Below are 25,376 nucleotides of genomic sequence, written 5' to 3' on the forward strand. Positions count from 1 at the left end.
ATGTTGCATTCTGTAATGCATTAATAATTCCTTGGTATTTTTGCAATATGTAGCAGTAACTATTGCTTTGATAAAAATGTATTAAAGATGGTTGTTAAAGTCAAACTTAGAGGAAGATTTTTGAGTGAATTTAGAATAATTCTACTAAATGTTAAATAATTTTCAATTATTGTATTTTAATTTCTTTTCACCTGAAACAGGAAGTCAGTGCAGTTAATTATTTAACTATCCAAGCCTCACACTTTGCAACAGAGAAGATTACACGTATCAACATACCTGGATGGAAATCAGACGGCAAATGGCAGCAAGACATGTGCAGTGTATGATGTGAATAATCTCTTCTTTATACTAGTATTAAAGTTTTATGTTAATGTGAATGTACTTTGCAAGGTACTAACGTGTATTCATGGAAATTCTAGATTCAGTTATTCACATTGGTCATATTCCAAGACCACAGATGAATTACTCATTTCCCGTTTATTTTCATTTATTATGAATTATACAGATTATGATAGAAGATTTTTATAATTATTCTTAGTAAATTCTCATCTTTGACAAAAGATTGAATGGTATGATAAATTTCTCATTTAATTTAAGGAAAACATTTCCAAGTTCACTCCAGGAAATTAATTTTCCTCTGTTCTACTCAAGATTAATAGACTGCTAACATATTAAGCAATTAATTATTTACAAGCTATATAGTGTGGTAGAGTCAGGCTGTCTGGAATATTATGGTTCTATTGACTAACTCTGTGGTCATGGGCAAGTTAATTAACCTATCTTTGCCTAGGTTTGCTTATCTTTAAATGAATATTAAATAAGTTAATATATGTACAAGTGTTAGGGCCAAGCACATGGTAGGTCCTCAATACTTGCAGACGTTATTTCTTGTTGTAGAATCAGTTGTTTGGGCACTCCGGTTTCCTTTAACTCTTATTTTTAATACTTACAATAAATCTCTTTAGGTACTGCTAAAAGTAGAAGATGTGAACTGCATTAATTTAGACTGGATTAACGGTTCACTGCAATATATCCACGCCGTAAACAATCTCCGCGTTGTTGGTGCTGAGGTGGCTTATTTTATTGATGTTCTCGTGGTAAGAATAGTGGATTTCTTTAAAATTACATTGAGCCAGCTTTGTGTCATAACACTAAGAACTTGGGGGCAAGTCTATGTACTTTTTTTTATTAGTTTTACACAAGTACCGAACAGGTGAAATAATAAGCGTTGGTGTAGCTGTGATTCATGGGGTCGCAAAGAGTCGGAGACGACTGGGCGACTGAACTGAACTGAACTGAACTGAAATGATGGTAGCCAAAAAGGGAAAGTTCGGTTCCTTCTTGGTGAAAGAAGTGCCTGTAGTTCTACAATTCGCCACTTGGTGGCAGTGTGTCTTCAGCGGCTCCTCACCAACTCTATCCCCGCCCCTCAAGGTCGCCGCCTTGGTCGGCCTGGAGGACCATCTCTCCTTTTCAGCACAGTGTAAACCTATCCTTACGACAGAGAGGAAACCGTTTCTGCGTTATGGGTGCTATCTGTGCAGAATGTGAAGTGCGTTTTCCCCACAGAAACTGGGTTCTATGGCAGTGAATTAGGTCCCTAGGCCAGTCCAGGCACAACTGTTGAACCTACACATTTTCAAAGAGAATAAAATAGGCTTTGCTATTTGTGAGGACTATACTCCGAGACATTTATAAATCTCCAAATGCTCCACCATAATAGGAAGTAGTTTCCCACCATGCAATTTAGTGAAGTAAAAAATCTAAAGATTAATGACCCTTTCAGATTCTTAAGATTTCACTCCTTACAGTCAACAAACATTTCACTCCGCACGTGCTGTGGGCCGGGCTCCGTTCTAGGAGCTGCAGGTACACGGTGAGCGAGACAGCATTTCTGCTCTGACGGAGTGTGGGGACAGGACTGTGGGAAATACAAAGCAACGGGAAGGGGACTGGCAGGAGCTGCAGCTCCCTTTGAGGGTCAGTCAGGAAAGCGGGCCCAACACTGAGCCCAGTTAGGACACAGGCTGGAGAAGAGTCGGGGAGCCAAATACTCACCGCTGCCCCTTCCTCGTCTCCATCCACTCTTCCCGCTCTGTCAGGGGAGGCTAGACTACAGGGAGGAACTTCGAGTGTGTCTTTGTCCACAGAGGATGGAAACGGATTCATCCTCTTCAGAGAAAAACCAGGTCTAACTAAGCTTTCGTGAATTTCTTCCTTGCTCCTGGGGCCTGAACTGTGGGCTCCTGAAGGCCCAGAAAATAAGTAGGGGGAGATTTTGCTGAACTGAAGGGGAATATGTTGGCTGACTTCAATGTTCAGTGAATTGTTTGCCCCCCTGGGCGTGAGCTGACTTTAGCACGAATCGGGGTGTGCGGGATGATTTGGGCCTCAGGAAGGATGAACATGGACTGGAAGCCACAGGAGGGTCACTGGGGTGGTCTCCTTCCTGTTCCCAAGAACTGCGAGGCCCTTTAGCACAGGGAGAAAGCTCTGACAGAAGGCATTCCTCCAGCCCACCTGATGCTGTCTCCCTCAGCTGGATAAGGAGGTGGACATGGGGTTGCTTTGTCATTTTACCAGTCTCCCCATCCTGGGTGGGAGAGGGAGAAACATGTCAGCTCCTTTTTCACTTTAAGCCAGTTTCAGACATTCTGCCTGCTTTTAAAAGAAAAAAAAAATGCTTGTTCTGTTTTCCTTCTAAAATATCCTCTCAGAAAAAATTTGGATATTCTGCTTCTAAAGTACACTTGATTGGCCACAGCTTGGGAGCTCATCTGGCTGGGGAAGCTGGGTCAAGGACACCAGGCCTTGGAAGGATAACTGGTAAGCCTGCCCTGCAGATGGGCCTTGGGTTTGTTCACGTATTTGTTTGTGTACAAAGTTTCAAATATTTGAACACCAAGGAAGTCACAGAAGCAAATGGAAGACAAGAGAAAACGTGACCCTCCCTAAACTAAAACATGAAATGCTTCCAAAGGGTGAGTGTGTGAACCCATTTTCAAGAGTGTTCACCATAGCATTATCTGTGGTGACAAAGGACTGGGACCTGTGATCATCCACCTGTTGGGGATGGTCGACAGAAGGATGACACATCCCATGCTTTGCGATTCCATAATGGCTTCTCCAGAGACTGAGACAGAAACTCCACGGTGGTCCTGCTCACCCAGAGTGGCTGGATTGCTGACCTGTTTTGTTTAAGGCCCGTGCTATTCCAGTTGCTGAAGTTTTGAATATTGTCCCTGAGTGTGCCTGCTTCAGCAGCACATATACTGAAGTTGAATATTGTTCCTGAGTATAATGTTAAGCCTGAAAACAAGTTGCAAAGTGAGTCCTACGAACAAGGTGTTGGGAATGAGATTTAATCGCATCCCTTCCCTGTACTCTCGACTTCCAAACTACTTGAGTCTGTTGACTAGAAATCAAAATATCAGCTCCATTGTTGGTAAGTTGGGCTGGCTGCTCCCTTCTCTGTATCCCCCCACCAACAGCCAGTCATCAAGCCTCTCGTCTCCTGCATCCTTCAGTCTCCTGCATCTGCTTTGTGCCTCTTCATGGCGCAGTCACTGTCCCAGCCCAGGCCCTCTCCATCTTCTGAGTTTTTGCCGTTCATGGCTGGTACCCTGCCTGGTTCTGCCCGCCAATGAAACATATGCAACGTGGGTTCGATTCCTGGTTCAGGAGAATCCCCTAGAGTAGGAAAATGGCAACCCACTCCAGTATTCTTGCTGGGAGAATCCCATGGACAGAGAAGCTTGATGGATTACAGTCCATGGGGTTGCAAGAGTTGGACACCACTCAGAACAGGCTGGTACTCCAGTCTTACACAGGTATTGCCAGTGTCATTATCTTTCTAAACACAGGCTGTGCCACTGCACTGCTTGAAACTTTCCATTGTCTAAAGCATTTGAACTTGTTGTATGATGTTTCATCATGTATTTTCATGATTCTGTGCCTTTGCAAGCCCTGTTCCCCCTCACCCTAAATAACCGCTGCTCATCCTTTGAGAATTTTCTCAGATATTTCTTCCTCAGACAGAGTTAATTTTCTGCTTCCCACACTCTTTGAAATATGCCTTTATTATATATGAAGATACAAATGTTGTATCACAAAGCCTAATTAATTATTCATGTGCCTGTTATTTTCAGTAGACTCTGAACTACTTAGAAAGACTTCCCAGGTCTGGCACATAGTAGGTACACACTTTGTGTTCATCGAAACAATACATTGCAGCTCTGGTGTACACACACACACACACATGCTTTAATTTCAGATTTAAATTTAAAATATTTTTTCCAAATTCTAAATTGGGTTTAAAGTATTAATATATTGCCTCTGCAGTCTCTTGGTATAACAAGCTTTTCCTGCTCAAAGTGTCCTCTTTTTCCCAGATCTCTGATTCCAACTCCATCCATAACCCACCACCACCATTTCTACATAGAATATTAAAATTTGTATATTTACTCTGAAGTTGTTCTTTTTTATTGAGTCACTAAGTTGTGTCTGATTGGTTGCGACCCCATGGACTGCAAACACCAGGCCTCCCTGTCCTTCACCGTCTCCCAGAGTTTGCTCAGACTCATGTCCATTGAGTCAGTGATGCCATCCAACCATCTCATCTTCTGCCACCCCTTCTCCTCCTCCTGCCCTCATAATAATAATCTTTCCCAGCATCAGGGTCTTTCCCAATGAGTCGGCTCTGAAGTTATTGTGTAGCAAAAATCTTCTTTGCCGGAGAATGGAAGAAATGGGCCCAACTTGTACGAGTGGAATCTCATGGGCCCCAACAGCCTCGGGGGGCATTTCAGCTGTAAATTAAAAGGAAGAACATTGCCATAAATGTGTCAAAAATTCACACTAGGTTGCAATAAGTTTATGGAGATTTTGTTTTCCTGAATTCTTATTTCACAACTCGGATAATTTTTAATTCCAGGGTTTCCTGCCAAGTGAATTATCCTATTGAATAAATGGAAAATAATAAGTTTTTAAAGGCTCTCTAAACATTTGCCATCTATATTCCTTCTAAGTGGTTAGTCTTTGAATAATCATGTTCCTTGGATAACAAAAGAACCGAGATCTCAAAAAAAAAAGAAAAGTTGGCTTTATAATAAAACCAGTTAAAAACAAAATATGGTAGATTTTAGGACATGTGTAAGTTTCTGTGTCTCTGGTAATTCTCTGTAACTGGTAGGCAGTTATCATAGGTGACTGTAGCATGGGGTTACTCAGTCAAGGTTTTGTTTTCCTTTTATCTATAAACAGCAGCAGTGTTTTCCTATCGAAGAAGAGGTTATTCTCTATGCTGATACACTCACTCATCCAAATACATACATACTAACAAGCTCAGCTCCCAGAGGGTGAAGCTCTCATTCATGCGGTAAGGGTCGTGCCTGCGCAACTCAGATCAATTAAGAGGTTGAATCTTCTAGTTCTCCCTGCTGTTGATCTTCCTCCTGAGATCTCTCAGAACCACAAATCCAAGATTCTCCCTTCCCTGCCTCTTGAAAACGCTAGTTGTCTTTTTTTAAAAAACATCTGGTTGCCTTGTCCTCACATCAACATCATTTGAGGTGTACCTGCTATATTTGGATCCATCTCCACTGAACTCCCGACATCATCAGAGGATTGTATCTAATTAGCAATTGTACATTAGCATAAACAATTCTCCCTAGGGTTGAAGATTGATTGTGAGCCAAATACTTGTGCACCTTTCTTTTAAGCTTGGATATTTTGCACAGGTGCTTGTTGGTTTACTTCATTGACCCCTCTGTCTAATTTTATCTTTTCACCTGTGCTCTGAGTCCCTTGCCAGCTTTGGGGACCTCACTGTCATTTGTCTGCTTTTCCTCCCATCTTGTCAAGCTCTTTTCCCCAACTCTATTAGAACTGACATGTTCGGGTTCCTGCTTAGACCACAGCCTCTTCTCACCAATACCTTAGCTTGCCTCACTCAGATTCCAACTCCTCTAAAAGGAAGTGACCATGTTTCCCTGAGGGCTGTGCTATCCTCAACCTGCTGCAGTCTGGCTTCTTCCCCAGCCCTGCCAGCAAAAGCACTAAGACCTCCAAGGCTTCTCAGTGGGGCTCTTCCGGGCCTCTGGCATCTTTCCTTTCCTTGGCCCCGCTGCGGAATTTGACTTGCTCACCCCTCCTCGCTGTTGGAGCCCTCTCTTGGCTCCTGTGGTGCCGTCTTCTTGCATCTCCTTGTTCTTTCCAGGCTTCCTCCCAGGTTCCGTTCCTTTCGCCTTCCTTAGGGGTTGGTGTTCTTCAAGGTTCTATCTAGGCCCCCTCTTCTCTCCTCTCATTCTGTCATTTCTTTCTCCATGATTACATGACTCAGAAAAATAAAAACAAAAATGGAATCATGTGACAGTCTGTCTTGCCTAGGTAATACACACCCCACAGCCGTGGCACATTCGTTGCTCACTCCTGCTGCATTTTCCCAGGGGTCAGATACAGCTCAGCTCTGAGTCCCCTCTGCTCTGAGACCCAGTCTCCACTTCACAGCAAAGAGACTTGGCTAAAATACAAATCTGACTGTAAACCTCCCCTTACAAACTCTTACAAGTTTGCCAACCAGGTCATGCCCATCAACAATCAGGTCATGCCCATCAACAATCAGGTCATGTCCAAACTCACCATTGCTCGGCTGATTACATCTGGCTCCTGCCTGCAATGCTGTCTTCATGTTGCACCAAATTCTAAAACCCTATGCACCGGCGCTGGCCCTTGAAAGCTAGTTGCAGTTTCCCAAATGTGGTTAACTCTGGCCTGATGGCCACGTATACTTTCTGTACTCTTCCCAGGATGCTGCCAACCTCATCTTCACCCTGGCTGACTCTTCTACTCCCTCAGATCTCTGCTTGCGTTTCTCATCTCTAGCAGAAGCATGTCCCAGTTTCCCAAGACTGGGTTGCCTGTTTCTTCTCTGTACTTACATAACACCTGCACTCATCTGTCTCAGCACTGAGCACATTGAATTGAAGTGCCTTCCCCTCCAAGGGGACAGACTAGACCTTATTCCTTGTATCCAGTTGCAAAATCCTGTTCCTGGCACATAAGTGCTTGATAAATATTTGTCAAATATGTAAATGAGGAGTTATGTGAATGATCATAACATTTTAGAGACCTTAAATATCTTAATCTTTGTTTTAGTAAACGTTTGAATGGGAGACAATGGACTGAAGTCTGGCCACCATTTTGCATCTAACATATGATGGCCTTGCCAAGTCCCTTCACTTTCCTGGGCTTCAGGCTTTTGTTTGTAATACAGTGATTGGAACTAAGTGAGTCTTAGCTGAGGACTGTGATCCTGTTACTTTAACTGTGCTGGTTTGTGATTCTTCTTTACATTTTAAAGAGTTCTTAGCTTTTATTTTTTTTACATACGAATGTTGCTTTTAAGGTGGTCCACAATCCATAACCTTATGTCTGTATGGTATTCTATGTACAGACCCTAGAGTATCTGCTTTGACTTTTCTGATTTTGTTAGCTGGTTTGGTATTGTCCAGACACAGCCTTGCTTGTGTGTAGGAATCTGACATTGCAGTATATACAGATCCTGTATTTATAAATATAAACACATCCTACAGTTTATGTATCTGTCCTTCAGGCTGAGTGGTGTTTGACCTACATAAATCATATAAGAAAGAATACTTTGCCTTCACCATCTATCCTTCCAAAATAGCAGCACTGCCAGTGTACTTTTATATGTCTTATAAAAGTATGCTTTTTCCTAGGGTTGGACCCAGCAGGGCCGTGTTTCCATGACACTCCAAATGAAGTCAGGCTGGATCCCTCAGACGCCAACTTTGTTGATGTTATCCATACAAATGCGGTTCGCCTCTTCTTTGAGCTTGGTAAGTTTTTAACACAAATCGAAAGCGCGCTGAAAGATGGAGGAGAATTTTAGAAGCATGTATCTTGCTTTTTTAAATTTCAGGTGCTGGAACTATTAATGCTTGTGGTCACCTTGACTTTTACCCAAATGGAGGGAAGCACATGCCAGGATGTGAAGATTTAATTACACCTTTATTTAAATTTGATCTCAATATTTACAAGGAAGGTAAATGCTTTCTAAACTGCAGTTATAACTCAATGAACACCCTTCTTGGGTAGAATATGCTTTTGAATATAATATAATGTAAAAATATATTTTAGCCCAAAACACAATAGCATGTATGAAGTTCCCAGCAGTCGTGAGGTCTGTGAGGCCAGGGTCCATGTTTTAGTTAAGTCTGTAACCCCAGGGTCTAACAGAATGTCTCACTCAGTATAAACAAGGAGGATGTAGTCATCCAATAAATATGTATTAAGTGCTTACTATGTGCCAGGCATTATACCAGGAATAGCAAATGTAGGAATGCATACAAAAGACAAAAATTAGTAGGAGGTAATACCCTACTTTGCTAGGAAAACAGTAATAGAATAAGGGCTAAGGAGACAAAAGAAAGAATGTAATGGGAATATGATGTGTTGGTGACTGTGCGGGTGACCTAGGGGAAGGAGATTTGTGGTAGGGTGGACAGGAAGTCCTTACTGAAAAGATGACCTGAAGGAGTTAGCCATGCAGGTACCTGGGCGAAGGGCATTCCAGGCTGAGGGGTGGAAATGGCAAGTGCAAAGGGCCTGGGGCAGGAGCCTGTGAGGATCGTGGCAGCGAGGAGCCTACTGTGGCCAGAGTGAAATAAAAGAGAGGAGAGTAGCAGGGCATGAGGTTAGAGAAGGAACAGGGCAGAGGGAGATGATGTAGGGTCTTATGGACTGTAGCAACGACTTCAGCTTTTACTTATGGGGGATGGGAGCCATGGGAGGATTTTGAGCAGAAGAAGTACGTGGTTTGATTTGCTTTTTAACAGAATCACTGTGGATCACAAGTTAATTTAATCACAAATTAAACAAATAGTATTTAGCCCTTTATAGCAGTTTCCAATAATAATAAGGCACTTTATAAGATACCAAAAAGTTATTATTTGGAAGTTCCATTCCTCCCCATCTCTATACCATTAGCATGTAAATAATGACATGTATCATCCATAAAGAATGTAAAGCACAGTAATGTACGATGACATGGTAGTAAATTTTTGGATGATTCTAAATATCCCACTGCTGATCCCATGTGGTCACAATGTCTGGATGATGTAATTATTCTATCTTCCATCTGGCAGTTGTAGAGGAAAGAAACACAGATCATGGCACTGAGAGTAGCTTGAATCTCCTATCTTCACTAGCACTGAGTTACAAAGTTTTACTACCTGTTTTGAAAGTAAGTGTAATTAGAAATATCCATTTGCAATGACTACTTAAAACTGGTAAAACTATAGATACTCAAAATGAGAACTAAAGCCAGTTCTATCTAGTGCTGGTAAGCAAAATTCTTTCAAAAAAGACCTATTATAAAACTTCTTTCTCATTATTTGTTATATTATGATTTGAAATCATTTCTATTAGTATAAAACATAGATCATAAGACTCCTTTACATAACTATATTAATTGTTATATACTGAGTACTTGAAATTCTGTAAAATAATGAATTAAAATAAGCCTAAATTTATCATAAGATATCATTTTGAGATACTATAATTCCTACAACTTTATTAGATTAAAAGCATATTTATCATTCATGCCTTCAGATGACTTTACATCTTCAAAATATTTTATTTTACATTATATTTGTTACTAAGAAACCATTTACTTTTAAAATTCATAGTTCCCTATGTTCTAAAGAACCATCTTGTCTAAACCACAATTAGTTATGAATACAAATTTGTATGTAAAGAAACCTGATATAAGAGAAGGCCGCCTTGAAAAAAGATGTCAATTCTTTATCACTGCTATGTTGCATTTCTGAAATGATCTCAGTTATGTATTGTATAACAAACCATAGTGGCTTAAGAGAACAATGGTTTATTGCCCATGATTATGAGGCTCAAGATTCAGGCAGAGCTCTGCTTTGCTATGTGTCCGTTGGGTGAATGTACGTGATTGCATCCAACTGGGAGCTGGGCTGGGCTGGTCCAAGCTGGGTGGGAAGGTCCAAGATGGCCTTCCACGTGTAGTGCCTTGGGACCAGCTCTCCTCTCTAAGTCGTCTGTTACCCTTCAGAGCCTCTCTCCCCAGCCAGTTCACCTGAATTTCTTAACATGGAGCCTGGGTTCCAATAGAGCAAGAACAGATGCTGGAAGTTCGCTGAAGACCAAGGCCGTGATACTTGCCCAGTGTCAGTTCCTCTATATTCTATTAGTCAGAGGAGTCACAAGACTAGCCTGTAACCCAGAAATGTTTTTAAAAACCTTTATTTAGAATCATCCAAAAATTTACTGTCGTGTCATCATCAGTTCCACCTCCTGATGGAAAGAGTAGGAACATTATATTGCCAAGGGGTGAGGACCGAGGAAGGAGTGACTCTTTGAAGTCCACATTTATAGATAAGTGATTTGCCCAATCTGGTGACTCAAAGGTGAGCCAAGTCATGGAGGTCATGAGAAGAATAGTCCATGCCATGTAGTAAAAATGTTGTTATGTAAGGAAAAGAGAGCATAAATGACTGGAATGTATTTCAGAATGCACAAATGTGCTTAGAACTTTTATGAATTATTGCAGTGATCCTAACTGCTAGCGGCAGTAATGCCATACCTGACAATGACAAAACCAATTTGTCTATAGCATTCTTTATAATACATTCCACCTGTCACATCTTGAAACTCAGCTGAAGGTGTGCATTGGTTAACCTTGCTGGCTGTTTTATGACTGAATAGGAGGGAGTTCAGTCATTCTTGCAGAAACAGGGAGACAAGATAATTAATTGGTCTAAGGCAGAGATACTGTGTACACAGTGATACTTAAAACTCTAAGTCCTTATGTCAGATTTCTGGGAAGTGTTGGGGATATTAGTTTCAGAACACAGTCATCTACATTAAATGTCCCTGTGGACTCACACAAAGAATTCTTTGGTACAAGAAGATGATATGTAATATTAATAAACGTGCAATATCTAAGACTGCACACAAGGTCTGGTGACCCAGATCCAAGTCAAGAAACTATAATTTAACATTACTTTTTCTAGGAAATGTTTCATACTATCAGTTTTCAGTTCATTGCTACCAGTTGATCGGAAACTGTTTTCACAGAAGTGTTCTCCTTCTTTGATTGCAACCATGCCCGAAGTCATCGCTTTTATGCTGAAAGCATTCTCAATCCTGATGCATTTATTGCTTATCCTTGTAGATCCTACAAATCTTTTAAAGCAGTAAGTAAAGCATTTTGCCATGTAATTCAATTAGCAAGTCACTTTTTGAAGCATGATCAGTCAACTAAAAAATTAGAACATTGAGTATGTAGCAAAAAAAATGCATCTGCCATTTTGGTAAATAATAGATTCTTTCTGTGCTGAGTACTGAACAGTAGCTGGGGTTGCTGAAGGGCTTAAATAACTAAACCATTTGTATTCTGGTTGTTTCAGTTCTTTTGAATTATATCCAATTTTGCTATTTTGGTCATTTGTTATGCAGTTATTAGATGTTGTATACCAGGCATAAGTCCAGTGCAAAAATTTTTGTGTGTATATATTTTAAATATCATCCTCTAAGATGCCCTGAGAAGGCTGAACCAATTAATAGCTACAATCAAGCATATTACTGTTTACCTGGCACATGAAAATTATTTTATTAAAATTTGATTATTCATACAGAGCAGAACTGAAGCATAGATAGCTCACAGGAATTCCATGCAAATCAATATACATTACAAAATACCAAATCTGATTTTACTTGAGTCATGAAGCATGTGGTGCCAGATCTGAGCTGACCATATTTTTCATTTGCTTATCACCGTGAAAAGGTAAAAAGAAAATCTAGTTTATAGTGGGAAGTAGAAAGATTTTCCTGCTTGTGCTTTAGAGACCTTTCCCCTGTTTTATCAGGGTAGAAAAATGTGGGGTTTCAAACCAAAGTGTGTTATAAGCAATATCATTTTGTGAATAAGAACAGTGTTGGGACAGGAATAAGTATTTCCCTCCTGTTACAGATCAAGGTGAGTGAGCCCTCAGGCTGTCTTCTCAGTTCCTGAGCACGTCTTCCTTGTTCATAGTGTGGCTGGTGAACTGCTTTTCTCAGAAACCTTGCCAGACAAGCACTGACATTTCCCCTAAATCTCCTTCTCCCCGAACTCATCCTTCTTCAAGCCCCAGATGCTGCTCTGAATGGCTAAAGGGATCCTGACATTCACTACATCGAAGGCTGGTGAAAGCAGGTTCTCAGTCACAGTATATTCAGAGTTAGCAGGGTTTAATCGGCTAAAAGCTGGAGAACTCTAGGCTCCTATGCCACATAGATGCTAATTATGGCAACAAGCTAGAGAACATTAAGTCAATTTCCTTGGTTTGTTTTATTGTAATTTTATCCAACAGTCAAAAAATGAGATGGAATTTTAAAAAATAAATAAAATAAGAGGGATTTTAGTGCTAGGCCATCTGATTCACGTTCTTGCGCCTTCACTTAATAGACAAACAAGCTCAGACAAACTGCTTACTTCTCTGGGCTTTTGTTTCCTCATCTGCTAAATAAGGAGACTAAAAACATTGAAATAATAAGGGATTTTGTGAGGATTAATTGGCCTAAATGCACATAAAGTGCATCAAACAGTGCCATACACATGGTAAGCATTCACTCAGTCAATATGAGCCCTTATTATTTTGTTAGTATTTTTGTTCATTAAAAATGGAGTTTTAAATGGGGTGTTTTACTGTAATCCTAGGCTTCCCTGGTGGCTCAGCAGTAAAGAATCTGCCTGCAGTGCAGGAGAGGCAGATTTGATTCCTGGGTTGGGAAGATTCTCTGGAGGAGGAAATGGCAACTCACTCCAATATTCTTGGTTGGAGAATCTCATGGACAGAGGAGCCTGGAGGGCTGTGGTCTATTGGATCACAAAGAGTCGGACACGACTGTACCAACTGAGCATACACGCATGCACTACAGTCTTAGCCTAAATATCCGTAGTTTATAAGTCCGAAAGTTCAAAAACCTAAAATAGCAAATACTCCAACATTGCTATCCAGGTTTTTTTAAGTTAGTATTTTGTTAGTTTTGCTTTCGATTTTAAAATACACAGATAAAATTTAAGTACCTTATATTCCCTGCATGCCTTTCCCTAAGGCAAACTTTGAGGGAAATTTATATATAGAGAGATAGATAGATAGATAGATAGTATCTTACTATAAGTGTCTTCCTGAATTTGTTTTTAAATTAAATTTTATAAGATCTACTTTGACATATATAGACCTATTGTATTTAGTAGGAATTCTGTAGGAATTGGCCACATTTTATTTATTCATTCCCCTGCTGCTGCTAAGTCGCTTCAGTCGTGTCCAACTCTGTGCGACCCCATAGAAGGCAGCCAACCAAGCTCCCCCGTCCCTGGGATTCTCCAGGCAAGAACACCAGAGTGGGTTGCCATTTCCTTCTCCAATGCATAAAAGTGAAAAGTGGAAGTGAAGTCGCTCAGTCTTGTCTGATTCTTAGCGACCCCACGGACTGCAGCCTACCAGGCTCCTCCGTCCATGGGATTTTCCAGGCAAGAGTACTGGAGTGGGGTGCCATTGCCTTCTCCACTCATTCCCCTACTAACGTGCATTTTGGTTGTTTGCAGTTTTCGTTATTAAAAGCAATTCTGCAATAAACACCTTTGCTTATCTCCTTATGTACTTGTGTAGAAATTTCTTTATGACATATAATAGAAGTGAAATTGTCAAAGCATATGTGCATTTCCATCTTTATTAGACATTACCAAATGTCTGTCTGCAATGTCTGCTAATTTATATCCCTATAAGAAGCAAATGAGAATTCCCCACTCCATATCTTAGCAATACTTGATATTTCCAATTGCCTTAATTTTTGCAAATCTGCTGAGTATGAAATTGTATGTTGTTTTAATTTGCACTCCTGACAGCTAGTAAGATCGAGCATCTTTTTACATAGCTATTGACTATTGACTTTCCTCTTCTATGGACTGTCTGTCTATTCATGTTATTTACTCATTTTTCTAACAGCTAGCCCCTTTTCCTTATCCCTCAGTTGTTTTTGTTTTATTATGTCTTGTTTTTGAAAACAGGCAGGATGGTCTATTAGGCAACTTAGTCATTCTTAAATGCATATACTTTATTTAGATTCAAAAGATTTATTGTAGTTTAATAATACATTCTGAGTTTATTGAAGGTCAGCATTTCTAATTACATATCTAATTGCCTCTTATTTTCTGTCATCAGGGAAATTGCTTCCATTGTCCCAAGGAAGGTTGCCCCACAATGGGTCATTTTGCTGATAGATTTCACCTCAAAAAAACGAAGACTAATAGATTATATTATTTTTTAAACACAGGGACTCTTTCGCCATTTGCCCGTAAGTATCGTAGCTGAATTTTATTGTAATGCCTTAAGGCACTTACCTTTAAATATTCAACAGTTTTTACTGAGTGTCTACTAAATCACTGGGCATCGGGACAGACTCTGAGGATGCAGTGAAGAACAACACAGTGAGTTTAGGCTGGGGGAAAGAAAAGGAAAATTCTCAGTTTCAACCCTGAGTAATAAGCTTTCTGTTGGGAGATGCAAAGAAGGGATTTGTGCACTCAGATCAGGGAGCCTTCCAAGGAAAGATGCCTTCAGTGGTGATTCCTGAAAAGTGAGTAACGCGGGGAAGGAAACAGAGTGTTCCAAGCAAAAGGAACTGCGTGTGAAAATGCCTGGGGATAAGGGAGAGCTGGAATCTAAGAAAAGATCCCCTGCTGAGACTGTAGAGGCCGGGAGGAAGGCACATGAGGCGGTCATGATGAGAGAGGCAAATCGGGTCAAATAATGAAATTATGCTCCATATGGGAAGTTTGGGTTTTATCTTTGGGCAGGTAGAAGCAAAAAGGACCTGGGTGAGGGGTTTCCCTGGTGGTCCAGTGGCTAAGACTCCATGCTCCCAATACAGGGAATGTGGGTTCAATCCCTGGTCAGGGAACTAGAGCCCACATGCTGTATCTAGAGATGGAAGATCCTGAGTGCCGCCACTAAGACCTGGCCTGGCCAAATAAAAACAAATAAAAAGAGTTTTAATTGAAAAATAAAAAGGAACTGGGTGAATGGGTTTGTCAGTTCAGTCACTCAGTCGTGTCCGACTCTGTGACCCCATGGACTGCAGCACGCCAGGCTTCCATGTCCATCACCAACTCCTGGAGCTTACTCAAACTCATGTCCATTGAGTCAGTGATGCCATCCAACCATCTCATCCTCTGTCATCCCCTTCTCCCGCTTCAATCTTTCCCAGCATCAGCGTCTTTTTCAATGAGTCAGTTCTTCACATCAGGTGGCCAAAGTATTGGAGTTTCAGCTTCAGCATCAGTCCTTCCAGTGAATATTCAGAAAAGATTTCCTTTAGGATGGACTGGTTGGATCTCCTTGCATTCCAAGGGACTCTCAAGAGTCTTCTCCAACATCACACTTCAAAATCATCAATTCTTCGGCGCTCAGCTTTCTTTATAGTCCAACTTTCACATCCATACATGACTACTGGAAAAACCATACCTTTGACTAGATGTTCCATCTAGTTTTTCCAGTAGTCTTGTATGGATGTGAGAGTCAGCCTTGTCTAACTCAGTAAGTGGGTTTGAGAGATACAAAAAGTGGAGAAGTCAAGGATGATTCCAACTGGACAGATGACATACCATAGACTGAACTTGGTAACCAGGCAGAGAGGCTGGTTTGAAGTAAGTTGATGGGCTCAGTTTGTAGCATATTAGGTGTGAGATGCTGTTAGGATTTGGTTGTGTGCAGTTGGATTGTGTCTCAGCCTCTGGAGATCACTGTGGTCCACAGTCAAAGATTCGAATGTTTAGACAGTAACCTAAACTATGAAGTGGGTGACATTATTACCCAAGAAGAATGTATCAGATGAGAAGAAAGAGAACAGAGAAAGGGTCCCTGTGAAGGACACTGAGGAATGAACAAAAAGAGAAAAGATAAAACCATGTGGGAGTCAAGGAAAGAAAGATGATGAGGAAGGGAGAATGCAGTCACTGCCCCCAAAGACAGGTCCAGTGAGACGGGGCCCAACGGGGTTCGTGGGATAAGTCCTATCACTGGTGAGTGTAGCTTTCAGTGGAGAGGTGACGGTGGCAGCCATAGTGCAGTGGAATGGGCAGGGTGGGAAACGGAGCTTTCTGACAATGATTAATTTGTGAACTGAAAATTCTCTCTAGTAAAATGTTTTCCCTTTCAGAGGCTTTTCAAACAACTTTATGAAGAATTGCGTTTTTTTTCTGTGTTATTAAGCATGCAACAATTTTAGAATTCAGAATGAAAGATCTGTTTAGTTCTAGAGTTCTTTAAAAGTTACACGTGACTGTTTGCAAGGGATTTATCCTGTTGGCAGGCTTAGTGTTGACTCAGACCTGTACTGACTGGGAACTCCTAGCACAAAGCCTGGTGGGAGAGGAAGGGACAATTCATTCTGCCTCTGAATCATTAAAAAACACAGACTTTCTTGCTCAATAGGTTTTCTAGATATTTTTCTGGATTAATTGTCAAACTATAGCAAATTAGAATTTGGCTATGGAAAGCAAGGAGTCCCTTGGACTGCAAGGAGATCCAACCAGTCCATCCTAAAGGAGATCACTCCTGGGTGTTCATTGGTAAGACTGACGTTGAAGCTGAAACTCCAATACTTTGGCTACCTGAAGTGAAAAGCTGATGCTGGGAAAGATTGAGGGCAGGAGGAGAAGGGGATGACAGAGGATGAGATGGTTGGATGGTATCACCGACTCAATGGACATGAGTTTGGGTGGACTCCAGGAGTTGGTGATGGGCAGGGAGGCCTGGCGTGCTGTGGTTCATGGGGTCGCAAAGAGTCGGACAAGACTGAGCGACTGAACTGAACTGAACTGATGGACTGTAGCTTGCCAGGCTCCTCTGTCCATGGGATTCTTCAGGCAAGAAGAATTTCCCAGGCAAGAATACTGGAGTGGGTTGCCATGCCCTCCTCCAGGGGATCTTCCTGACCCAGGGATCAAACCTATGTCTCTTGTGTCTCCTGCAGGTGGGTTCTTTACCCTAGCTCCACCTGGGAAGCCTAGTGAGTTGCCTTACATGCTATTAATTCTAGGTAAATCAAGAGAATGATCAAGAGAATCAACCAAGAGAATTACTTTTGCTTTTTATACTCGAGTTTCCACCATAAAATGACGTAGAAAGACAGAACAGATAAATTTTTTGGTTTATTTTTACAGGCTGTATCCACATATCCAGACTGGGAGAAAATAGATCAAGAGCACCTAAGAAATTCCTAGCTAGCAGATTAGGAACACTCTTTTATTTTCAATGGGTGTGAAATCACCATTTGTCCGCTCTCAGTTCAGTTCAGTCGCTCAGTCGTGTCCGACTCTTTGTGACCCCATGAATCACAGCATGCCAGGCCTCCCTGTCCATCACCAACTCCCAGAGTTCACTCAAACTCATGTCCATCGAGTCAGTGATGCCATCCAGCCATCTCATTCTCTGTTGTCCCCGTCTCCTCCCGCCCCCAATCCCTCCTAGCATCAGACTCTTTTCCAGTGAATCAACTCGTCGCATGATGTGGCCAAAGTATTGGCGTTTCAGTTTTAGCATCAGTCCTTCCAATGAACACCCAGGATTGATCTCCTCTAGAATGGACTGGTTGGATCTCCTTGCAGTCCAAGGGACTGTCATGAGTCTTCTCCAGCACCACAGTTCAAAACATATCCTGAAACTCCAATACTTTGGCGAAAGTATTGGAGTTTCAGCGACTGAACTGAACTGAACTGATGGAAAGCATACACACCACAGAATACAAATGTAATGGATGGAAGAAGACACGCACATTTTTCTAAAGTCCAAAAAATATATGGAAAATTAAAGAATTTTCTTTAAAAATATTATCAACTATTTACTTTGCAAAATCAAAGTGATAGTTTATATGTCTTTAAAAATATAACCTCACCCAATTCACTCAAGGTATATAAAGTTGTATTAATACTTTTCATGAGCATGAAAAGCCCTCTTCCACTTTAACCCTGAAAGTTACATTTACATTAAAGAAGCCAGGAGATAGTGACGGGCAGGGAAGCCTGCTGTGCTACAGTCTACGGAGTCTCAAAGGGTCGGACACGACTTAGCAACTGAACAGCAGTAACAAGGGTGTCATGTTTTCCACGTGTTTTTAAACCTTCTCTCTCTCTCTTTCTTTCCTATTTTCTGTTTCCAGGTTGGAGGCACAAACTGTCTGTCAAACTTGATGGGAACAGCGTCACTCAAGGAAGTATATTTCTCCGTGTCGGTGGAATGACTGGGAAGACAGGGGAGTTTGAGTTTGTCAGGTAGGCAAGGATGATAACCTGGCAGGTAACAGTGCTCTACTCAGTTCATCATGCTCAGTAAGACTCAGGCTTTTCTTTTCCTACAGTACCACCAGCTGTCCTCTGATAGCATTTTTTCTTTTTTCCCAAATATAAAATAGAAATCATAGTATCTATTTCATCCACAGTTCCAGCTACAAACAAAATTTTAGGAAATGTTAAGATGAAAATACAGATCTAGATGATAAAGCAAGTGGGAGAAAAACTGACAGGAAACAAGATATGCTTTTAATTCAGTCTATTATTGTTATACAAATTTGGGCATATCGCTTTACTTTTAGGGCTTCCCTAATAGCTCAGTTGGTAAAGAATCCGCCTGCAATGCAGGAGACCCTGGTTTGATTCCTGGGTCAGGAAGATCCACTGGAGAAGGGATGGGCTACCCACTCTAGTATTCTTGGGCTTCCCTGGTGGCTCAGCTGGTAAAGAATCCACCTGCAATGCAGGAGACCTGGGTTCAGTCCCTCGGTTGGGAAGATCCCCTGGAGAAGGGAAAGGCTACCTAATCCAGTATTCTGGCCTCCAGAATTCCATTGACTCTACTGTCTATGGGGTCGCAAAAACAATATATGCTTTTAATTCAGTCTATTATTGTTATACAAATTTGGGCATATCACTTTATTTTTATAGGTGCCATATGAAATAAAGTATTTATATGAATGGCCAAATTTCTAATAAGCTCCCTAAGTAGTACTCACAGGTATAGGATACGTGTTAAAATAGTCAAAGGAAGAAATAATTCTGTAGAGACATTCACCCTGCACTCTCATAAAAGGCCACAGTCTCCTTTTATCTTGAGTTTTCCTTAATTTTTTCTTTGATCAGCCTTAGCATTTTTGAATTACGTCTTACACTTCCATCACTTAATTTTGCAACTCATTTCAGAATTAACATTGTACACACTAATTAGATGTTACCGTTTTGTGAACTGATGAATTAATTAGATGTTTTGGCTCTGTGATTTACATCATCTTCAAATACAAGGCAGAGGCACAAAAAGCAGAGGTTTTGTGGTTGTCGGTTGAGGGATGTGTCGGATTAATCACTCTGGCAGCCTTTGTGCTCGTCATCTTGTCTTGTGCAGCTGTTGCTGCTAAGTCACTTCAGTCGTGTCCGACTCTGTGTGACCCCATAGACGGAAGCCCACCAGGCTCCTCCATCCATGGGATTTTCTAGGCAAGAGCACTGGAGTGGCTTGCCATTGGGGCAGCTGCCTGTAAAGATGGGTTCAGTCACTGATTGTCTGGGTCCAGGTTCACACACAGGCTCCAACCCACGATTTCTCGCCGTGCCTCCCACCGTTTGGCTTTGCTCATCTTCAGCTTAGCCACATTACCCCGCTTACACTACCCAGCATTAAAATAGATCTCCCCCTTTCCTCACTTCCTGATTTTATCCATGCTGTTCCATGTTCCAAATACCCTTCTCTGCCTTAGCAGATCTCATGTCCACTTGTTCTCCATTAAGCTAATCCTCTGAGGATAGTTCAACAAGATCTTGTGTCTGTGGCCCTAAGGCCCACAGTGCACTCATTGCCTGAGGCTGTAGAATTTGTGTCCTGCACAAAGGCAGCTGACCTTGGTCAGGTGAGGAGAAATGCGTGGTTCCCACCCCTTCTTAAATTTGTGAGAATGTTTTGTCATCTCTCTACTGAAGAAGGTATTTGTCATGTCCTTGCATAATCATCCAATCCTCTTTTTTAAGAATAATTAAGCATTTTAGGTCCACAGTAAATGTTTCACCTTGGAATGAAGTCTGCTAAATGAATTCGTGTGCTAGTCTAGTCCCACTCTTCAGTCAAGCTTTAAAAGTCTGGCTTCACCATAGATTGCATGCTTGCATGCATGCTCAGTTGTGTCTGACTCTTTTGCGAACCCGTGGACTGTAGCCCGCCAGGCTCCTCTGTCCATGGGATTTCCCAGGCAAATATACTGGAGTGGATTGCCATTTCCTTCTCCAGGGGATCTTCCCAACCCAGGGATCGAACCCACGTCTCCTGAATTGACAGTCAGATTATTTACCACTGAGGCCCCAGGGAAGCCCTCGCTGTACATTATATTTTAGTTATTTGGGTTTCCAATGACACCATCATGAAGGGCTGTACTGTGTGCGCACTGAGTGAAGGCAGTTCATGGAGCAACAGGGAATTGACCCCTTGAAGTGAAGTGAAGTGAAGTCACTCAGTAGTGTCTGACTCTTTGTGACCCCATGGACTGTAGCCCATCAGGCTCCTCCATCCATGGAATTTTCTAGATAAGAGTACTGGACTGGGTTGCCATTTCCTTCCCCACGGGATCTTCCTGACCCAGGGATCGAACCGTGGTCTCCTGCATTGCAGACAGATGCTTTACCGTCTGAGCTACCAGGGAAGCCCGATATAACCTGAAAAATAGTTGTCCTCTGGTAATTAAATCAATTAATTCTACATGTAATGGAACAAGACAGGCCCTAGGAAAAGCAGCATCCATTCTTGCCCTCAGCAAACATTTAAATGCCTGCTGTATACTAAGAATTGTTATAACTGCTGGGGAAACAGACACGGGTCCTACTCTCACGGAACTCTTCCTCCAGTTAGAGGAGACAAACAATACATTAACAGAGCAGTAAGGAAACAGCAGGACTAAAGAAACCTCGTCTCAAGTAATCTTGGCTCGCATAAAGCACGTCTATGTCTCAAGTCTCTTATGACTTATTCTCTCTATTTCCACACTCACCAAAACACCTTTCTTTATCATTAGTTTGGTTACCCAATTCTTTTTATACAGATGAAGAAGGTACCAGGGGAAAGCTAGGAGTACATTTTGGTTAATGAAAAGGAAGCATTGCACCACTGTGAGCTGATAAACAGGCTTCTAGTTTTTCTTTAATTTTTGTGAGAATTTAGTCTATCATTGATAGTCTGATGATTTTGGGAGTGTCAATAAACACTAGTTTCTGTTACCACAAAACCAAGACCAGAGCTTTCACTGTGGAGAACTAGGCCCTAAAAATCAACTAGTCAGGCTTCTCATTTACCTCGCTCTTTTTTCAAGCTTTAGAATTGTGCTGTTCTGAGATGCTGACCAAGGTGAACGGTAAGAATAAATCTATAATCAAATGCAGGGAAATGAAACCTCTTTCATGATACACACAGATATTGTCTTCAACTTCAACATTATGAATGCTCAGTGCAAGCTTATGAGTTTTATTTTTCTATTGACAGTGGAACACTGAAGCCAGGCATGACTTATACAGATTTAATTGATGCAGACATTAACGTTGGAAACATTACAAGCATTGAGTTCATTTGGAAGCAGTATTCATTTGAACATTCTCAGAGTAAGCTGGGAGCAGAAATGGTGATAGATATATCTGGAAAATATGGATATAAGTAAGTCTGACTTTTTCCGTTGCATTTTCAAACACAGTTTAAACTTTGTAAATGACATTTAAAATCCATATATAATTTGAAATTTGCAAATAGTATAAAAATGTGTGCCCCTCAAAAGTTTGCAGTTAAAGAGAAGAAAAATTATTTAAGAAACCAATACTGTATTGGGAAAGTGTTTATAAAGTAATAACTACTCATTAAATTAGAAGACCTACCTACATTTTCTACCTCACCTACCCTGGAATCATATTAATATTGTCTTTTTTCCCCCTTTAAATTTTTCAGATCGGCTTTCTGTAGCCAAAACATCGTAGGACCTAATATCGCCCAGATCCTGAAACCATGCTAATCTCAGATATATCAGATATAATCTTGATGGATTTATTTAATGGGAGCAATGGGGAAATTAATCTCCTTCTAGCTGGCATCCAGACCAAACTTGGCCCTTGTAAATGAGATAGAAAGGTATAGTTGCCTTTTTTCTATGTAAGATGTTTTTCTTATTGTAAAGCTTTTATCTAAACCTTAAAACCAGACTGAGCCCTGGGACGAAGTACAGTACTGTGACCTATAGGATTCTGGTTTTCAGTGACCAAATAGAGCTGTGTTGCAATTTCTCTAAATTAAGAAGAGGTGCTCCAAGAATCGGAGAAGGCAGTGGCAAGCCACTCCAGTACTCTTGCCTAGAAAATCCCATGGACAGAGGAGCCTGGTAGGCTGCAGTCCATGAGGTCGCTACAAGTCAGACATGACTGAGTGACTTCACTTTCACTTTCACACGTTGGAGAAGGAAATGGCAACCCACTCCAGTGTTCTTGCCTGGAGAATCCCAGGGACAGGGGAGCCTGGTGGGCTGCCGTCTATGGGGTCGCATAGAGTCGGACACGACTGAAGTGACTTAGCAGCAGCAGCAGCTCCAAGAATGGTGGTACAGACTTGTCAGTGAAAATGAGCCTCTGTCTGACTGAGTGTTTGAAGTACATTTAGAGCATTTCCAGGTGGAATAGCCATTGTTCAAAATGGTTTGAAGAATATTTACTATGTTGTTAAATCTTGCTAAGACAAATTATGTCTATAGCTCATGATGTATAGTAGATGGTAACCCCATGGGTTGGTACATCTATTGATTAATAATGAAAACTAATGAGAGCACATTAGTATTTTCAAGGTGTTCCTTGGTCTTCAGAGTGAGTGTGAGGTAGAAGAGATTTTGGAGCTTATCTGTGATGTTTGCATCAGTAAGTAACAGGTCCTGAGGATCTTCAGCATCTTCTTCTAGAAGCCTCCTATCACAGAATTACTTATCCCTCTGGGCCTTGAAGGTTCCATTACAAATTTGTATTTAGTCTAAGGCAGCATTTCATTTCCAAAACGCTTGACGAATGCTTTGCATTACACAATACTGTAATTTCTAAATGTGTTTTCTCTTTTATTTTGCTTCAATTTCATCTAATTCAGTTGTCCTCACCCAGTGAAAATAAAAGACGAGCGTTTTTATTTGTTCTGTTTTCTGTGACTGGGCTCAGTGTTTAGCTCTGGGCTATAAATATTATTGGAAAGAAATAATGACAGATACTCTGCAGGGTATTTCTTGATTCTCCTTGGTGCCTGGCTGCCAACTGAATATTAAGAAGAGACCCATGGCTGTACATGAGCTTGAGTTGTGGTAGAAAGCAGAGAACAAAGTGGAGTTACTTTTCCACTGAACAAGGAACATAGAACGTTGATTGGAAAGCAAGGCATAGTGGAAGGAGGAAAGGAGATGAGGATGTCTTTAGCATGATCGGGCTGAGAGTCCTATCTCCCTGGTGCCATATCGGCACGAGGCCCATGCCAGCCCAGGAACAGGGTGGCCAGGAGCAGCCCCAGAAGGAGGGCCTGACCCCTCCTAATGTGTCACAGCCCCAGTACTCCTGAGCAACCTGGCAGTGGAGTCAGCTGCATGGCTCTAGAGGCCAGAAACTTCCGTGAGAGAGCTGCCCTAAGCCTGCACTGCTCTCTGCTCAGCCTTTCTTCCTTTCAGGAGGGTCTTGCCAGCTGGAAGGAAGAATTATGAGCCAGGATACTGCATTAAACTCTATGAGTCCTGGCCTGCTTCCTTGTTCAAGGGATCTCTGGGTTGGCTCTTTCTTAGCTTGAAACGACAAATTGGAGTCAATTAACTTCTGGGATCCCTACTTTAATTAACTATAGAATTTCTGTCCTATTGTTCTTATTACTGTCCCCTTTTTTGCATTATAAGGATGTTGTGAGTATGAAAAATAGTGCTGGAACTAGCCAGGCAGATCTGAGAGTTCAGGGTGATGGCACCGAAGTACATTTAGAGCATTTCCAGGTGGAATAGCCATTGTTCAAAACGATTTGAAGAACATTTACTATGTTGTTAAATCTTGCTAAGACAAATTATGTCTATAGCTCATGATGTATAGTAGATGGTAACTCCGTGGGTTGGTACATCTAATGATTAATAATGAAAACTAATGAGAGCATATTAGTATTTTCAAGGTGTTCCTTGGTCTTCAGAGTGAGTGAGAGGTAGAAGAGATTTTGGAGCTTTTCTCTGTATATTGCCACCTAGGAAAGCTCTTTTTAAAAAATTCTTTTTCTCTCTGAGTGCCCTGCATTACTATAGAAAGGTATTTGTGGTGAAGACCGTTAGGAAATTCTTTTGCTTCTTGAGCGAACTGCCTTTAGTGCTGAAAAGTGACTTCCCACCCCGTTAGTCATCACTTCCTTCACTGCCCATTGCCATCGATCCACACTCCAAACTTGTCATCACATCACCCACAAACACCGCCTCTAAACTTGCACATGGGAGCATCTTGCTCTTGGACCACATCTGCTTCCTCTTTAAGCCAATGGAGTGAACTTCAGATCTTACATGTAATACCATCTCTCCCATCTACACATCAGTATGAATCTGTAAACAATAAATTTGTTGAACATAACTATAATATCTATTTTATAAAAATTGACAGTAATTTTTAAATGGATTTAAGATTCCTTAATATTATGTTACATTCCAGTTGTTTTTACATTTCCCAGATTGTCTGAAAAAGATCTTTGGGCCATTGATTGGTTTAAATTTATATCCAAACAAGATCCCCAAATTGCATATGATTGTATGTTCCTGTCTCTAGTGGTTTCCCCTCCCGCTTCTTCCACACCAGGTTTTAAATAAACCAAATTGCTTGTCCTGTAAAATGTCTCACATCCAACTGATGGAATCCCCTTGATATCTTTTAGTACATTCCTCTATCCTGTGTATTTCCTGTGAACTAGTTACTTAGGTCAGGATACTTGTTGGGATTCAGGTGGGCATTGACCCCTTCCATGCTCGTCTGCAGGATAGACACTTTCTGCACTGTACTTACAGCTTTCAAGTTAACTGGTGATATTTCTTTTTTAAAAAAGTCTTTGTTGAATTTGTTACAGTATTGCTTCTGTTTTATGTTTTAGTTTTTTGGCTTCAAGGCATGTGGGATATTAACTCCCCCACCAGAGATTAAACCCACACCACCTGCATTGAAAGGTGAAGTCTCAACCATTGGACCACCAGGGAAGTCCCTGCTGATCTTTTATTCATTCAAAGGATTA

General features: G+C 41.2%; 1 protein-coding gene across 1 annotated transcript in view; it reads left to right on the forward strand.

The window, feature by feature from the left end:
• PNLIPRP3 (pancreatic lipase related protein 3) overlaps positions 1–22,128 on the forward strand; it is a 34,020-nt gene extending 11,892 nt beyond the window's left edge. The window contains exons 3-12 of the mRNA XM_088842535.1: positions 201–320; positions 966–1,097; positions 2,718–2,826; positions 7,740–7,859; positions 7,943–8,065; positions 11,131–11,249; positions 14,262–14,394; positions 18,259–18,370; positions 21,612–21,779; positions 22,065–22,128. Coding sequence (XP_088698661.1) covers positions 201–320; positions 966–1,097; positions 2,718–2,826; positions 7,740–7,859; positions 7,943–8,065; positions 11,131–11,249; positions 14,262–14,394; positions 18,259–18,370; positions 21,612–21,779; positions 22,065–22,128 — 1,200 coding nt within the window. The remainder of the gene's footprint in view (positions 1–200; positions 321–965; positions 1,098–2,717; positions 2,827–7,739; positions 7,860–7,942; positions 8,066–11,130; positions 11,250–14,261; positions 14,395–18,258; positions 18,371–21,611; positions 21,780–22,064) is intronic.
• Positions 22,129–25,376: the final 3,248 nt, after the last annotated feature.

This window comes from Moschus berezovskii, chromosome 12, assembly GCF_049115385.1.
Source record: "Moschus berezovskii isolate FMDL1 chromosome 12, NW_MosBer_1.0, whole genome shotgun sequence".
In the NCBI taxonomy this organism is placed as follows: domain Eukaryota; kingdom Metazoa; phylum Chordata; class Mammalia; order Artiodactyla; family Moschidae; genus Moschus; species Moschus berezovskii.